Source organism: Dromiciops gliroides, chromosome 6 (genome assembly GCF_019393635.1).
Source record: "Dromiciops gliroides isolate mDroGli1 chromosome 6, mDroGli1.pri, whole genome shotgun sequence".
Lineage (NCBI taxonomy): Eukaryota > Metazoa > Chordata > Mammalia > Microbiotheria > Microbiotheriidae > Dromiciops > Dromiciops gliroides.
In genome coordinates this window covers 106927758-106946088 of record NC_057866.1, presented here as the reverse complement: position 1 = coordinate 106946088, position 18331 = coordinate 106927758, and the positions used below count along the sequence as shown (strand labels likewise).

The 18331-nt window shown below is 37.4% G+C and overlaps 1 protein-coding gene across 1 annotated transcript in view; it reads right to left on the bottom strand.

Annotated features, from left to right (window-relative positions):
* The window catches only part of PIK3C2A (phosphatidylinositol-4-phosphate 3-kinase catalytic subunit type 2 alpha), a 134215-nt gene that overhangs the window by 99443 nt on the left and 16441 nt on the right, over positions 1-18331 (bottom strand). Inside the window, 1 exon segment of the mRNA XM_043970563.1 lies at positions 857-2023. Coding sequence (XP_043826498.1) covers positions 857-1933 — 1077 coding nt within the window. The 5' untranslated portion in view covers positions 1934-2023.

The following is an 18331-nucleotide window of genomic DNA, read 5'->3' as shown; positions in this document are numbered from 1 at the left end:
CAAAACTCTTAAATCAGAACCCAGGATGACAGATTTTTGAACTGGAAAGGATCTTAAACAATAGTCCAAACATTCATTTTAAAGAACTGAAGCTCAAAAGTGATTAAGTGACTAGCCTATAGTCGAACAGCTAATGAGTATCTAAAGAGGAGTCAACTAGATCTTCCTGATTTCCAAGTCCAGCTCACTATCCAATATACACCCTAGGCTGCCTATTAACAATGAACACTTAGCTAACAGCCTGTTAACATCTAGCTAAAATATTAACTAAATAGTTCTTGTAACTCAAATGAGAGACAAATACTTTTGAATCTAACAGAACCCACCATAATACAGTCTCTAATGTATTACTAGTGTCACCTTGGAATCCTTTTTTTTTTTTAAAGAAGGGACACTTACTAGCTGTGTGATGATGGGCAAGTCACTTAACCCTCATTGCCCCACCAAAAAAAAAAAAAAAAGAAAGAAAGAAAGAAAGGAGGGAGAGGCTAAATCTCAAATTATGCAGATCCAATAGTAATTGTTAAAAGCCACTTACTGACATACCCACCTACTAGGTTACATTTGCTTTAGAAAGAATTTAAGAAATCAGAGACACTAATTTACATATTAACTGCAGAAAATAATATTAATACTCAAGAGTAAGTCAGCTTAAAAATTTTTTTTTCTAAACTGTTAAAAATCCTTAAAATCAATAAGGCTTTCTTGCCCGGATAGCAAAAACACAAAGTGTAAAACATATCTCAATCATCTGATAAAGGTACATAATTCTATTACTTTTTAGCCACAACATTCATTAAAAAGTGAACTCATCTTTACAATACCCTATTTTGAAGTTAGTTTGAAAAGACCATACCTGAGATACTTGGCCTTGGACTTTTGTAAGCTGAGTTGATCTAATATTTAAAGAATGACTTCTTGTTACTGTCGACCCCAAAAAGGATTTTCCGTTCACCTTTTTTTCAGGATGACAACCTGCTGGTGATCTCTTTTCTAGAAGCACGGCATCCCAAGGATCCTCTGCTGTTAAAACTGGAGCATTTTTCTCTTCTACGTGGCCCAACACCTCCACATTATCCACTTTAGGTTTACTTAAAGGATCTAAGTCTAGCCAGTCAAATTTACTGATATCATCAGACTTTGGGGACCCTTGTAGATTACTGACAGTAGTTTTTGTATTACTTATCTCCAAATCAGTCCTTGCTTTACCATTTTTTAAAAATTCTGAAGTGCTAGCTATTTTGTCAAACAGTTTTGCCATTTCAGGACTCACTGCTGGATGATAGATGGGTAAACTTCCTTGTGGATGAAAAGGTGTAGTGGGTGTCAAAGGGTATGAAATGTACTGGGATTGTCTTGGAAGACTTAAATAAATAGGCTCTGTAGATGGAAATGTAGATATGCTTGGATTGAAGCCATTTTGGAATGCACCAGCCTGTTTACAGTAAGCTGAAGGATAAATAGAAGGTAAAGTGCAAGTGGAAGGCCCAGGTAATCCAGGGGGCCACTGTCCCCTCTGAATAGTAGGCCGTAGATAAAACTGTGTTGAAAAGGAAGGGCTCAAGACAGGAGTAACTGACATTGTTGGTGCTTTACTTGACTCAAAACTGTCATCCAGCAGTAGTTTCTCAAGTTCGGCATGGGTTAGCTTTTCAATATCAATGTCTATAGCCCTTTTGGGCGAATCTGATTCAGGAAACACCATGAGATCAAGGTCCTGTTTACTATGAATTTCTTGTGATTTCTGAGTAGTGCTACTTAACAATTCGAAGCCTCTCTGATTTTCAACTACTTGTTTGTCTTTTTGCAGTTTTGCCAGAGCTTCAGCTTCCATCTGTAATGCTTCTTCTCTGTCCACATCTTTAGTTTTTGCTGGCCCCAAAGGTGAGGATGAACACTGCTTAAACCCATTGTTACTGGATATCTGAGCCATGCTGTAAAAAGGATGTCCATTTAAAAGGGCAAATCTATCTTCTTCTAAACAAGTCCGTCTTGTAGGTCCTGAGGTATAAACCAGATGCACCTGTATAGAGGGGAGAAAAACTTCAATAAGGTTCTCAAAATTCATTTACTAATTTTACAATACATTTAAATATAAAAAAGAACTATTTCACCTATTATAGATTATGTAACCTTACCCTATTCTAGGACCAAGAGGATGGTAACACATTCTTTACTCAGGTAATCTTGAAATTTACCTCCTTTCCCTAATCATTTGTCCCCAGTGTGTGTGTTGCCTTCCCCTAATTAAAAGCTCCTTAAAGACAGGAATTATTTTACTTTTACAGTTGTATTTCCAGTGCTCAGCACACTACCAAGAACATATTGAGTATCTAACCAATGTTTTTCACTCTCCTTTTTTCCCTCCTTCATCTTGGCTGAGACACAATTAATTACAAGTATTCATTAGGACTGAAGATGACAGAGAGAAGTCAGCAAATTGCCTAAGCTCTCCCATGTTTCCCTCAAAAAGAACATTAAATCAAGCCTCTAAACAGATTCTGCAACTACAGAACCTGCAAAAAGACAGAGACACACAATCTTGCAATTTGAGATAACTTAGAAGACTTCAGGAAAGGTCAGTCTCACTCGGGCAAAAGGGGAGTGCTGCATGGAGGGAGGCTGGGCAAATCAGCAGAAAGCTCTTGGCCACAGTGAAGCAACTGTATTCAATCAATATCAGTTCTTTCTCCTGAGGCATATAATATGCTTCATCATTAGTCCTTTGGGATTGTCTTAAATCATTGTATTGCTGGGAATAGCTAAGTTAGTCACAGTTCTTCATCAAACAAAGTGCTGTCACTGTGTACAATGTTCTCCTGGTTCTGCTCACTTCACTATGCATCAGTTCATATCATCTTTCAAGATTTTTCTGAAATCATACTGCTTGTTATTTCTTATAGCACAATAATATTCCATTACAATTATATAACACTTCCTCTCTAATCTGGCTTCCGCCACTCACAGACAACCATGGATCAGCGCCTTGAAGAGCCACAGGCCACAGTGTGTCTGTGCAGTCCGATACAGGAGCCGCAGCTCCTGCTGCAACGAGGACATTTTTAATTAGAACTTAATAGGCTAAAGGATATTTTATTTTTATATTTCTCATTTTTAAAATGGACTTAAAGCACTTGAAATTCTCATTTAGCTGTTATATGTTCAACATAGGATTTTTAAGTGAAATCTTAAAACATCTATTTCCTTGAAAGTTACTTTGAATTAATTTTTTTTACACATAAGGTATTTTATTTTTTCCGTTACATGTAAAGATAGATAGTTCTCAACTTTTGTTTATACAAGCTTTACAATTTCAGATTTTTCTCCCTCCCTCCCCTCCCTCCCCCCTCCCCTAGACAGCAGGTAATCTGACATAGGTTATATCTATATACATATACATCTATACACACACACATATATATATACACATAATAACATTAATCCTATTTCTACATTAGTCCTGTTATAAGAGAAAAAATCAGAGCAATGATGAAAAACCTCAAAATAGAAAAAAAACAACAGCACCATAAACAAAAGAAATAGTATGGTTCATTCAGCATCTATACTCCACGGTTCTTTTTTTTTTTTTTCTTGGATTTGGAGATCCTCTTCTATCATGAGTTCCCTGGAACTCTTCTGTACCATTGCATTGGTGAGAAGAATATAGTCCACCACAGTAGATAAACACTCGATGTTGATGGTACTGTGTACAATGTTCTTCTGGTTCTGCTCATCTCACTCATCATCAGCTCACTTAAAACCCTCCAGGTTTCTCTGAACTCCTCCTGCTCATCATTTCTTACAGCACAATAGTATTCCATTGTATTCATATACCACAACTTGTCCAGCCATTCCCCAATTGATGGGCACCCCCTCAACTTCCAATTCCTTGCTACCACGTAAAGAGCAGCTATAAATATTTTTGTATATGTGGGTCCCTTTCCATGATTTCTTTGGGAAAAAGACCTAAAAGTGGTATTGCTGGGTCAAAGGGTATGCACAGCTTTATCGCCCTTTGGGCATAATTCCAAATTGCTCTCCAGAATGGTTGGATCAGTTCACAGCTCCACCAACAATGAATTAGTGTTCCAATTTTTCCACAGCTTCTCCAACATTTATTATTTTCCTTTTTTGTCATTTTAGCCAATCTGATAGGTATCAGGTGGTACCTCAGAGTTGTTTTAATTTGCATCTCTCTAATCATTAGAGATTTAGAGCATTTTTTCATATGGGAATAGATAGCTTTGGTTTCTTCATCAGAAAACTGCCTGTTCATATCCTTTGACCATTTCTCAATTGGGGAATGGCTTGGATTCTTATAAATTTGATTTAGTTCCCTATATATTTTAGAGATGAGGCCTTTATCAGAAGTACTGGCCACAAAAATTGTTTCCCAGCTTTCTGCCTCCCTTCTAATTTTGGATGCATTGCTTCTGTTTGTACAAAATTTTTTTTTTTTTTTTTTGCTGGGCAATGGGGGTTAAGTGACTTGCCCAGGGTCACACAGCTAGTAAGTCAAGTGTCTGAGGCCGGATTTGAACTCAGGTACTCCTGAATCCAAGGCCGGTGCTTTATCCACTGCGCCACCTAGCCGCCCCCTGTACAAAAATTTTTAAATTTAATATAATCAAAATCATCCATTTTGCATTTTATAATATACTCTATCTCTTGTTTGGTCACAAACTGTTTTCCTTTCCAAAGATCTGATAGGTAGACTATTCCTTTCTCTCCTAATTTACCTATGGTATCACCTCTTAGGTCTAAATTGTGTATCCATTTTGACCTTATTTTAGTATAAGGTGTAAGATGTTGGTCTATGCCTAATTTCTGCCATACTATCTTCCAGTTTTCCCAGCAGTTTTTGTCAAATACTGAGTTCCTATCCCAGAAGCTAGGGTCTTTGGGTTTATCAAACACTACATTACTAGTGTCATTTACTACTGCATTTCCTGAGCCTAGCCTATTCCACTGATCTACCACTCTATTTTTTAGCCAGTATCAGATAGTTTTGATGACTGCCGCTTTATAGTAGAGCTCCAGGTTTGGTACCGCTAACCCACCTTCCTGTGAATTTTTTTTCATTATTTCCCTGGATATTCTTGATTTTTTGTTTTTCCAGATGAATTTTGTTATTATTTTTTCTAGCTCTATAAAATAATTTTTAGGTAGTCTGATTGGTATGGCACTGAATAAGTAAATTAATTTAGGCAGTATTGTCATTTTTACTATATTAGCTCTGCCTATCCATGAGCAGTTGATATCTTTCCAATTATTTAGATCTGATTTGATTTGTGAGAAGAGTGTTTGGTAGTTGTGTTCATGGAGTTCCTGGGTTTGTCTTGGCAAGTAGACTCCGAAGTATTTTATATTATCTACCATTACTTTAAATGGAATATCTCTTTCTATCTCTTGCTGCTGGGCTCTGTTGGTCATGCATAGAAATGCTGATGATTTATGTGGATTTATTTTATATCCTGCTACTTTGCTAAAGTTGTTAATTGTTTCAAGTAATTTTTGAGTTGACTCTCTAGGATTCTTTAAGTATACCATCATATCATCTGCAAAGAGTGATAGTTTTGTTTCCTCCTTGCCTATTCTAATTCCTTTAATTCTTTGAATTAATTTTAACCTTCTTTGAACTACATTTATCTTGTTTTTGCTTGTTTTTTTGTTTGTTTGCTATTAACAACTTGCTTTAGCACAGCAAAATAAAATGCAGCTACCACACTCCCTGCCCCCCCACCCCCAAGTTATGAAGGTAAAAACGTCAAGACTTGGTAACAGTTTGGAGAGTGAGGAGTTGAAGATGATACCTGCCACGGGGTGGGGAGCTGCTGATATCCTCAATGATATTAGGGAAATTAAGAAAAGGGGAGGGAGTTGGGGGAAGGGGACATGAGTTCAATTTTGACCAAGTTAAATTAAAAATGTTTATAAGACATCTAGTTTAAGATGTCTAAAAGGTAGCTGGAAATGTGAGACTAGTAGTCAGGAGAAAGGTTAAGTTTGGACAAGTAAATAATGAGAATCATCTATACACAAATGATAATTGAAAGCATCAAAGCTGATGAGAACACAAAATGAAACAGTATAGAGGGAGAAGAGAATAAAACCCAGGACAGAGTGATGGGGTAACCCTACTGTTAGTGGGCATGATTTGGGTAAAAGATCCAGCAAAGGAAACAAAAAAAAAAAGTCAAACAGGGAGGAAGAGATCCATGAGAAAACAAATTCCCTATAAAGAAGCAATGGACAAGGGGCGGCTAGGTGGCACAGTGGATAAAACACCAGCCCTGGATTCAGGAGGAACTGAGTTCAAATCTGGCTTCAGACACTTGACATTTACTAGCTGTGTGACCCTGGACAAGTCACTTAACCCTCATTGCCCTGGGGGGAAAAACAAAACAAAAGAAAAACCCAAAAGACAAAAACAAAACCAAAATACAACAAACATACAATATGCTTGCCAATAGAGGACCTCTTTTTTTTTTGCTGAGATGGATGGTAGAGGTCATGACTGAGAGGAAAAAACAAAGGAAGAAGAAATAAAAAAGCATGAAGGAAACGTTCATGATTGATGTTTGTAAAATTGACAATCATTTCTTAAATTCATTTTAAAAATAAATCTTTTTTTCTTTCATTTACTAATCCACCTAGCTCCCATTCCCAAAGGAAAAAATGTAAAATTATATTTATTGGCTACATTTAAATTTTTAAAACTCATACTATGTATTAAGCACCAATTATGTAACAAGCAGCATAATTAAGTGGAAATAGCACTCTACTCAAAGTTAGAAGACATTTCTGTGAATACTAGTTCTGAAAAACCTCCCCAAATAGGAAGGGATAGGACAAATCATACAAATATTGGAGTAGCCTTGGCAAGAGGAAAGTCTTACCTCAATTTCTAAGACTAGAACAAAAGAAAGTATGGGTGAAGATGTGGAAAGGTTTTCAAGTGTGGAAAAGGGAAATAGTGAGGAAAGGGTGACATGACAGATGGTCTCAATTTTCTCAATAAAGTAGGAGGCTAAGAAATAATCTGAAATTAGCTACTTTGGAGAGAGTGATAGAATCAATCAAGTAAAAACAAAATATCTACTGCATAGTAATAAAATAAATTTGTAATGGATAGAGCTAGCAAATTTATGTGACTTTCTCCAATAAGATTCTGTAGCTCTGTAGTAGGAGTAGAGTAGGTGAATGGTAAGAGTGCTCCAGAATTAAGGATTAGCAGAATACAAAGGCTAAAGGAGCAAAGAATTCTAGGGTGACAGACAATACCTTGTGGATTTAGTCAATTATAAGATGAAAAATTGTGAAGAGAAACAAGTGAAGACAGACTTGGTCAAAGCGGAGACATGGTGTCAGGAGAATGTGGTAAAGAAGGCCACTGTCTAGGTAATACATAGTAGTTAGGTGCTGTAAACCATTTCATAATCTATTGTAATTTTGAGCTGGGTTTTAAAGTAGTACAGAAGAAAGGAACCAATAAACATTTATTAAGTACCTACAAAGAGCCAGGGGCTATGCTAAATCTTTTTGTAAATATCACTTCATTTGATCCTCCCAATAATCCTATGAGATCGGTACCATTATCCCCATTTTATAGTTGAGGAAAGTGAAAAGGCTAGCTGACAAATGTTGAAAGGTAGATTTGAACTCTGGTCTTGATTCCAAGTCCAACATTCTAAATCCACTGTGCCATCTAACTACTTTTATGTGTAAAGAAGGTAAGGGGGGGGGGGAAGCTAGGTGGCGCAGTGGATAAAGCACCGGCCCTGGATTCAAATCTGACCTCGGACACTTGACACTAGCTGTGTGACCCTGGGCAAGTCACTTAACCCCCATTGCCCCACAAAAACAAAAACAAAAACAAAAATAAAAAAAAGAAGGCAAAGGGATGCACGCGGAATTTAGTAACAATCACATTGTAATTCCTAATAAAGCAGTACTAAATGCCCTATAATACTATCAAGGTTATCAAGATTGGTGATGGGGGCAGCTAGGTGGCGAAGTGGATAGAGCACTGGCCCTGGAGTCAGGAGGACCTGAGTTCAAATTCGGCCTCAGACACTTAACACTTACTAGCCTGTGTGACCCTAGGCAAGTCATTTAACCCCAATTGCCTCACCAAAAAAAAAAAAAAAAAAAAGATTGGTGATGGATGTATTAATGAGTCAGAATGGTGTAATGAGTAGGGTGCTACCTAGAATCAGAAAAACTTATATCCAAATCCTGCCTCTGACACTTACTAGTCCTGGGATCATCGTAAAGTTCCTTAATTTCCTGGAACCTCTATTTCTTCATTTGTAAAATGAGATTAGTTACAATACCTACCTCACAGGCTTGTTTGTGAGACTCAAATAAGATAATATTTGCAAAGTGCTTTGCAAAAAAGTTTAAGGCACAATATAAATGCCAGCTTTTTTTTCATGACATCAGATGTTTTATAATTGAGGGTTTTTAGTAAAAGAATTAAAAGTACATTCCCTTCCTTTAACATTATAATATCAAAGTATACTCTTGGTTACCATATTCAAACACTATAAAGCTACTGTGAAAAAGAAACAGCAGGATTTCTGATGAGCTTGTTCCAGTACAGGGAAAATGAATGGCCTTTCCCCGAGTAGCTCAAATGAATTTTAACTAATCCACAGGAAAAGTAACAAAACTAGGATTTAAAATCTATTATGCTATAAATGTTTGTTATACCGTAATTCTCCTCAACCTTAATTTTGTTGCTCCTTCTGCAAACCAAGTGATGCATGAAGAAATAATTCTAGCTATTGGAAGGCAAACAATGAAATGATCAGCTATTCAATTTTAATATTAATTCTTTTCTTGGTACAATTTCTAACAAGATTTCAGACACCATAATGCCCACTTGGTAACAGGATTTAAGGACTACTGTTATAGTATATTCATAAATCCATAGTAGGGTCTAATGTAGAGCTTCAACTATTTTTGGTCTGTGCTTTACTGATGTGTGCCATTTTGAGGAAAATAAAACTTCATTTGAAGATAAATACTTATTAGGAAGTAATTTACTGCATGTTCATTCAAACTAAACTGAGACAAAGTAAATATAACTTGTTTTTTAATAAGGATATATCTTATTTTTGAAAATCTGAATTAGATCCTTAATTGATGTTTAATTTTGGGGTATCCCAAATGTATTAGTGCAATTTTAAGCTACTAAAACGTATTAAGCTATCAAAACTGAAACCTAAACTTAGACTTTTGGGACAACTTTTATATCTTGGAAATGAGAGAAAACTCTAAGAAAGAAATTTACTGCTAAGATTTTTTTCCCCCAGTTACCCGCTTTCCTTTAATTTTAGCTTAATTGTTTTGGTTTTCCCCAAAACTTTTAAAATTGCATATAATGAAAATAGTCCAATTTAATTTTTGTGATCCTTTCTATTCCTTGTTTGGTCAGAAATTGTGCCATCAATCTTAAAGGTAATGTCTTCTTTGTTCCCCTATGTGTATATGATGTCACCCTTTATATCTAAGTCATATATTCATTTGGACACTACCTTGGTATATGGTGGGAGATATCTGTCTATACATAGTTTCGGCAAGACTGTTTCCAAGGAGGTACAATCTACTTTCTATTATGGAAAATGGGAATAAAAGTAAACTTATTTATATGAACCTATTTATATGGACAAATATACCATTTAATGGGGGCAGCTAGGTGGCACAATGGATAGAGCACTGGCCCTGAAGTCAGGAGGATCTGGATTCAAATCTCACCTCAGACACTAACTATGTGACTGAGGCCATCTCCAGTCGTCCTGATCTGTATCTTACCACTGGACCCAGATGGTTCTGGAGGAGAGAATGAGGTTGGTAACTCAGCACAATCCTCCTCACTTAAATCTAATTCAGTGCAAGTCATGACACACCTCCCTATGTCATGGTCCTCTTCAAGAACAAAGGATAATACAAGACAAACTCAAAGAACTAATGATGAAGCATACTATCCACCTCCAGAAAAAGAACTGATATTGATTGAACACAGACCGAAGCATGCTATTTTGTGCTTTCTTTTATTTTTTTAACTTGAGTCTTTTTTATATAAAATGACTAATATGGTAATGTTTTACATAATTGCACATGTACAACCTATATCTGATTGCTTACCACTTCAGGGAGGGGGGAGGGTGGGGAGGAAGGGAATAAAAGAGAGATAGAATTTGGAACTCAAAACTTTAAAACTAAAAAGAACAAAGGATAAACAACAACATTTAAACAGGACTATGCCTCCACAGGGCTTACAATGCTTTGTAAGCATACATAATCACTTAGCTTTTAATAAGTGTGAAAAGGAATTTTAAATTGCTATGCAGTTTGCAATAGTGTTATTTAATTTGCTAATAACAATATTTACCGACAGAGAACATTCCTTGCTTATTTCTTAAAGAAGATTGCAATATTTTCAGTTATCCCTCTTAATGGCACAGCACATTATTTTGAAATTCAACTTATCTTAAAGTTATTACTTAAAGTCTCTTGGAATAAGAAGGAAAGTGGCAGCAAATGCAACAACATACTTCTGTGATAAGAAAATAACAAATGAGAAGAACTATCCTCCACTGATTTATACTGATTTACATAACTTTTGTATTGTTCAGAGAGATCCAGACTAGACTCTGAATCCAGATACTATGATGACTGGCAACACCTTTGAGTACCTGACAACAATTAACATAGCTCTGCACTAAATTCTTTACAAATATCTCATCTGACCTTCACAAACCTCTGAGGTAGGTACTACTATGATCTCCATTTTAGAGATGAGAAAGCAGAGGCAAACAATGGTTAAATGACTTGTCCAAGATCACACAGCTACTGTCTGAGGCTGGATTTGAACTAGGGTGCCCCTGGACTCCAGGCCCAGTCAAAGGTTATGTTAACAGGCAATTTTCAGAGGAAGAAATACAAGATATCAATAGCCAGATGGGGAAAAAATGTCCTAAATAACTAATAATTGGATAAAAGCAAATTAAAATGCCAAATTGCCACCCCAATATTTTGTACAAATAGGCCTTTTGGGGGGGCAGCGAGGTGGTGCAGTGGATAGAGCACCGACCCTGGAGTCAAGAGTACCTGAGTTCAAATCTGGCCTCAGACACTTAACACTTACTAGCTATGTGACCCTGGGCAAGTCACTTAACCCCAATTGCCTCACTAAAAAAAAAAACCAAACAAACCAAAAAACCCCAAATAGGTCTTTTTTTGTAATGTCTTTGAGATATAAACCTAGCAGTGGTATTTCTGGATAAAAATAAACAGTTTTATGGGCGTTTGAGGATAGTTCCAAATTGCTCAACAAAATAGTTGAATACATTCACAACTCCACCAACAGTGGATTAGTATTCCAGTTTTCCCACATCCCCTCCAACATCCAATATTTTCCTTTTTTATTATATTTGCCACTGATAGGTATGAGGTTATACCTCAGAGTTAAGACAAACAACATTGAAAGACTTAAGAACTCTAATGAACACAAAGACCAACCATGGTTCAGGAGAACCCATAATGAAACAAACTATTCACCTTTAGAGAGGTGATGGACTCAGAATGAAAGAAGAAATTTTTGTTGTGTTGTTGTAGGTAATGCAGAAAATTGCTTTGCTTAACTATACCTTTTTTGGGTCTTGGGTTTTTTTTTTCTTTCTTGTTTTTGCAATAGGAAGAAGTGGAAATGGTAAGAAGAAAATTTAAACTGGAAATAAAATTGAATTTACAAAATTATTAGTAACATGAAGCCATTATTTCACAGTTATTAATAATTTGTAATTCATCATTTGGGAAATATTGTTCATACTCTTTGACCTCTTTGGTTATTTCTAACAAGGAGAAGCAAGGTAGTATAATAGAGCACTGGACCTAGAGTTGGGAAAACCTGAGTTCAAATTCAACCTCAGACACTAACTGCCTGTGTGACCCTGGAAATGTCACCTAATCTGTTTGCCCCAGTGTCCTTACCTGTAAAATGGAGCTAACAATAGCATCTACCTACTAGAGTTGTGTGAAGATCAAATGAGATAATAAATGTAAAGTGCTTAGTACGGTGCCTGGCATATATAAAGTGCTGTATAAGTCTTAGCCATCGTCATCAGTATTATTAGTTTAACACTTGCATGGGAAATACCTCTTTGGAGAGCTTTAAAAATCTATGTGAAAAAACTTTTGTATAACTATGCAAACAATAACAGTAGAATATTCTATCCTATAAACCTCAGTCAACTGTCAACTATGAATATATGGTCTACTTGTGTAAAAAATTTTAAAAAGCCTGCTGCCTATATATGAAACAACTATTCTCAAAAGATACAAGAAAAAAGGTTATCTCTAGCAGATTTTTTCTGTACATATTTAGACAGATCCAGCCATTCTTTCCTATATCACCTCCCTCCTTAAAGACCAAGACTTGTTCACCATAAAATTTTTCTGACACCTAGCTTAAATTTGCTTCTTTGTAACTTCCACCCACAGCTTATTTTGCCCTTTGGAAACAGTAAATCTAATGCCTCTAGCACATGGAAGACCTTTAGTCTTTCGGTTAATACTGCCTAAGTGCCTAGCATTGTTATAAGTACAAGGCATACAAAAAAAGGTAAAAGATAGTCCCTGTACTCAGAGAGGTGAATGGTAGGTTGCTGTAAATTCTAGCTAGTCTGTCTAAAAAATCTAATGAGTGGTCGCCAATAAATTAGAAGCTTTAGCAAGAGTTTAGACTTTTAAGCATTTATTAAGGAGCATAAGAATTTGGTGAAGAGAGAGAAAGAGGCCTAGATGCCTACAGCTATCTATCTCAGGGAGCCAGCATTTCTAGCTCCCCTCCCCAGAAGGTCCTGATGAGCGAGAGCCTTGCCCCTTCTTTGTCCCACAAGCCTCCGGTCTCAACCGGAAACATCCAATGTCACTTCCTGATGCCAAGGAACTGACCTTCCAAGCCACATGGCTTGCCCTCAGATGCCTTCTCCTCATGGCGGAGCTTTCCTACAGTAACTCTCCAGCAGGTGGCATCACTCCTGTGAGATTTAAAATTGGATATTAGATCATAAATCTCCCCTACTTAACCTTTCCCTTAATTTATCTCCCAAACTAGTAAATGGAAGCAGCTTTTGGTTTTCTAGATAGACCTTTTTATTTATAGTTATGATAGTCACAAGGTGATGTTGATTAGAAGGATAGGAAAGTAGAAACACAATACAAATCGTCTTAAGTCTAAGCTTAGTCTATATTCCTTATAAAAACTCACCAAACCGAAAAAGGCCACCTTTGGAGAGAGAGTCTGTGCCGCGCCGTCAGGAGTCCCACCAAGCAGGCAAAAGGCCTCCTCTCGTTCTCTCCACCCCGGAAGTCAAAAAACCCGGCAGGCAGTCTGACATGCGCAGCAGGCGGACTGTTCATCTCCTCCCCAAAAGGGTGGTCCTTGAAAAACTGGCGTCTTTCAGTTATCCTAACCGACTGTTAAAAACTTTCATATTTTACCACACTCCAATTGTCACAGAGGCAACATGCAAACAAATGAACAGAAGGGAGGCACTGACAAAGAGAAGAGATTTTAGCTGGGACTTGAAGGAAACCAGGAGGTAAAGCATTTTAAGCATGGGGACAGCCAGTTAAAACACCTGGGACATGGAGATGGAATGACTTGTTTGAGGAAGAGTAAAAAGGAGCCAGTGTATTAGTAACTAGAGCTATCCAAAAGTACAATGGGTGCTTTTGGTAGGTAATGAATAACCTTTCTTTGAAAGCCACACACACACACACACACACACACACACACACACACACACACACAGTAGATGATCACTTATCAGGTATGTTACAGAAGCAATTCGAGGAATTGGATTTTGAACTCTAAAATTCAGTAGTATATGGAAGTCAGAAGTCCCAAATGGTAACCAGATCAAAAGCCTATCCCAATGCATCCTTTAAGTTTCTATCCTCACTCCCTCTGCTCTCAAGTCAAGTTCCAAATGCATTGGATGGAAACTTCTAAACTCCTGCCCAGATTAATGTACACTGACTTTCCCTTTTTAATCTCACTCAAATGAGACCCACAGGACAATCTATCTCAACAGTCACTGACTACTTCCTCCTAAATCCGTCCTTTAATATTCCTGACAAACTGCCAACATCTATTCCCCTCAAACCCCCACCAACTCAACTTCTGAAAGCATGGAAAAGATGAGAAAAATCCTCCCATAATGAGGGAAACCTTTTTCTTCCTCAGTCCCAAAGTTCTGAAAGCCAAGTCCAAAATTCTCCAACTCTTCTTAAAGAATGCATTCATGATATATAAGCATATGGTTTCTAACTAATCTAACCTACAAAAAGATTTTTGATCTCTTTTAATTTTTAAAATTCCAAACCATGGTGGATAGAGCACTGGTCCTGGATTCAGGAGGACCTGAGTTCAAATCCAGCCTCAGACACTTAACAATTATTAGCTGTGTGACCCTGGGCAAGTCACTTAAGCCCCAATTGCCTCACCAAAAAAAAAAAAAATTAAAAAAAAAATCCAAACCATGTCTTCCACCTTTTCAACTGGTCCTTCTCTGTGCCCACTTTCATGCTAAAGTCAGCAAATATTAAGGTATATGTTAACTTGGTTTGGAGGATATTGTCAAATTCTTTGTAGAATTTCTCTAGTTTTTTATTCTTTGAAACAGATGAGGAATGAGATGTTATCTTTTTTATTTTTTATTTTTTTTGTGCCACCTAGCTACCCCAAGATGTTATTATCTTAATAGAGGTTGGTTTACTTAAAGTCAGTGCTACAGGGGAAGATGATCAAATCCATAGTTCTTCTGATTTTACATGAATAAAGAAGCCTACACTACAAATTCATTTACTTTTCTTTCCAAGAACAACCTAGGAATCATTTTTACATTTAGCTATACATTTGTTATGTCAACAGACTTTATTTAAAAAAAAAAAGAACTTCAATATGCATAAAAATCAATTCCTCAAATAATGATTTAGTTGTTAGTTGTTGGAAAAGGATGAATTTCACTTTGAAAATATCAATAAATTAATGCGTGTGTCAATCTAAAAACTGTGAAAGTATTTTCATACTCTGCTCCCTTCTCTGCCAGACATGACTACAGAAACAACAAAGGGAGCTAGAACCCCTGTCTCAGTTCCAAGGCTGAAAGGAGACTAGCACTTGCGGTTGCAGGAAAGCAGGGACCCTGGTCACAGTTCCAAGGTGGAGATGAGACTGACTAGCACTCGAAGCTACAGGAAAGGAGACCTGATCACAGTTCCAGGGCTAAAAGAAGCATTAGCACTTACATCTGCAGGGGAGCACAGTGCATTCCTGGGTTACAACCAAGAATAGCCTATCCAGCAAAACGGAGTATAATACTTCAGGAGGAAAAATGAAATATTTAATGAAATAGAGAACTTTCAAGCATTCCTGATGAAACTACCAGAGCTGAATAGAAAATATGACACTGAAATATAAGACTGAAGAGAGACATAAAAAGGTAAACATGAAAGAGAAATCATAAGGTACTTAATATAAACGGTTTACATTCTTATATGGAAAGATGATATTTGTAACTCTTTTGGGGGGGAGGGGCAGGGAGGGAAATGAGGGTTAAGTGACTTGCCGAGGGTCACACAGCTGGTAAATGTCAAGTGCCTGAGGCCAGATTTTAACTCAGGTCCTCCAGAATCCAGGGTTGGTGCTTTATCCACTGCACCACCTAGTTGCCCCAATATTTGTAACTCTTAAGAACTTCATCAGTATTAATGAGGTTAGGAATATATGTAGACAGAGCTGACTATGATGGGATGATCCCTCCCCCAAAAATTAAATGTTGAGTAAGAAATGCATTGGGTGGGCAGCTAGGTGGCACAGTGGATAAAGCACCAGCCCTGGATTCAGGAGGACCTGAGTTCAAATTCGACCTCAGACACTTGACACTTACTAGCTGTGTGACCCTGGGCAAATCACTTAACTCTCATTGCCCTGCAAATAAAAAACAAACAAAAAAAGAAATGCATAGGGAGAAGAGGCAGGGGAAAAGAATGGGATAAATTATATCACGTAAAAGAGTTAGGCAAGGAAGAGATTTTACAGTGGAAGGGAAAATGGAAAGGGTGGCAGATAGCACCTGAATCTCACTTGTGAGAAAATAATGGGGTTCTGAGGGACTCAGAGGGTCCCCCCACTCCAAGGAACCTTGCCTGACCTCTTTTAAGGCCAGCCTAGAGTCAGTTGAATTGCAAAAGAAATGAAGATTGATATTCCTGACTACCTAAAGGAAGTTAACTCACCTAGATGAGCCCCCAAGTCATGTCAATCAATGGACTGGCCAATTAGCTTGGATCAATGTGCAGTGACCCACCTCTACCTGAAAGAGGATAAAAACCCTTGGGGCAAGGGGGGGGGAGGTGTCCACTCTTTTCTCCCCTGCTCTTCTTGCTGTGCGCCTCTTCCCATCCTGGGATTTTATGCTGGGCCTGGGACACTGGAGGAGGCAGTCACGGGGCCCCAACTCTCTCTCTTCTATCTAGGTATGTAGGGATTTTGAATTCTAATTCTGAGCAATGTGTGTTCTTTCTTTACTAACATTTAATATGCTTTAATAAATGCTTAATGCCCCAAACTGGTGCTGTAGCCTCTAATTTATAAGTAGCAATATATTAGAAACCCCAGCTAAGTTCCCTAAAACCTAGAACAGAGACAGGCACCCCCATATAATTTCAAAAGACACACATTTATAGTGGAATTGGTTCAAAGAAATAATAATATATACAGTCAGTGGGGTATATGTATTTTATCAAACAGGGAAGTTGGAAGAGGAGATAAGAGAAAGAGGAAGTGAGGGGTAAATATAAAGGAGGGTGAATTAAGGGAAGAAGTCATCAAAATCAAAACAGACTTCTGGGCAGCTAGGTGGCTCAGTGGATAAAGCACCAGCCCTGGATTCAGAAGGACCCAAGTTCAAATCTGACCTCAGATACTTGACACATACTAGCTGTGTGACCCTGGGCAAGTCACTTAACCCTCATTGCCACCCCCCCCAAAAAAAACCAGACTTCTGAAGAAGAAATAGAGTAAAAAAGAAAAGAATAAACAGGAAAAATATAGGATGGAGGGAAATACACAGTAGTCATAATTGTGAATGGGATGAACTCAACCACAAAACAGAAGCAGGTAACAGAATGGATTAGAAACTAGAATCCAACAACATGTTGCTTACAAGAAACACACTTGAAACAAAAAGACAAACATAGTGAAAAATGAGGTCAGGGGCAGAATTTATTATGCCTCAGTAGAGGTAGATAGATTAGAGAGATTGGATGGATGGATGGATGGATGGATGGATGGATGGATGGATGGATGGATGGATGGATGGAGGCATGGTTAGCAGTCATGATCTCAAAGGAAAAGCAAAAGCAAAAATAGACCTCATTAGAGAGACAAGCAGAGAAACTACATTTGCTAGAAGGTACCAGACAATGAAGTAATATCAACACTAAACATATATGCACCAAATGGCATAGCATCCAAATTTACAAAGGAAAAGTTAAATGAGTTATAGGAGGAAATAGTAGTGGGGAACCTTGACTTTTTCCTCTCAGAACTAGATAAATCTAAACATAAAATAATAATTAAATTAGAGAGATTAAGAGAATTTTTTAAAAGTTAGATAGATATGATAGACCTCTGGAGAAAATTGAATAGGAAAAAAAAAAGAAAATTGAATGGCAATAGAAAGGAGTATACTTGGGGGCAGCTAGATGGCGCAGTGGGTAGAGCACTGGTCCTGGAATCAGGAGTACTTGAGTTCAAATCTGGCCTCAGACACTTAACACTTATTGGCTGTGTGACCCTGGGCAAGTCACTTAACCCCAATTGCCTCACAAAAAAAATTTTTTTTAATAAACATTAAAAAAAAGGAGTATACTTTTTACTCAGCTGTATATAGCACCTTCACAAAAACTGATCATGTATTAAGGCACAAAACCCTTACAAACAAATGCAGAAAAGCAGAAATATTAAATGCATCCTTTTCAGACCACAGTACAATAAAAATTACATTCAGTAAAGGGCTATGGAAACATAGATGAAAATTGGAAACTAGGGCAGAGCCAAGATGGCAGAAGAAAGGCAGTAACTTCCTGGAGCTCCCTACACGATCACGAAAAAAATCTCCAAATAATGCCATAAGACAATTCCTGGAGTAGCACAATCCACAAAAGGATGGCATGAGATCATTTTTCAGCCAAAGATGACTTAGAAGGTTGGCAAGAAAGGTCTGTTGTACTGGGCTGTGTGAACAGATTC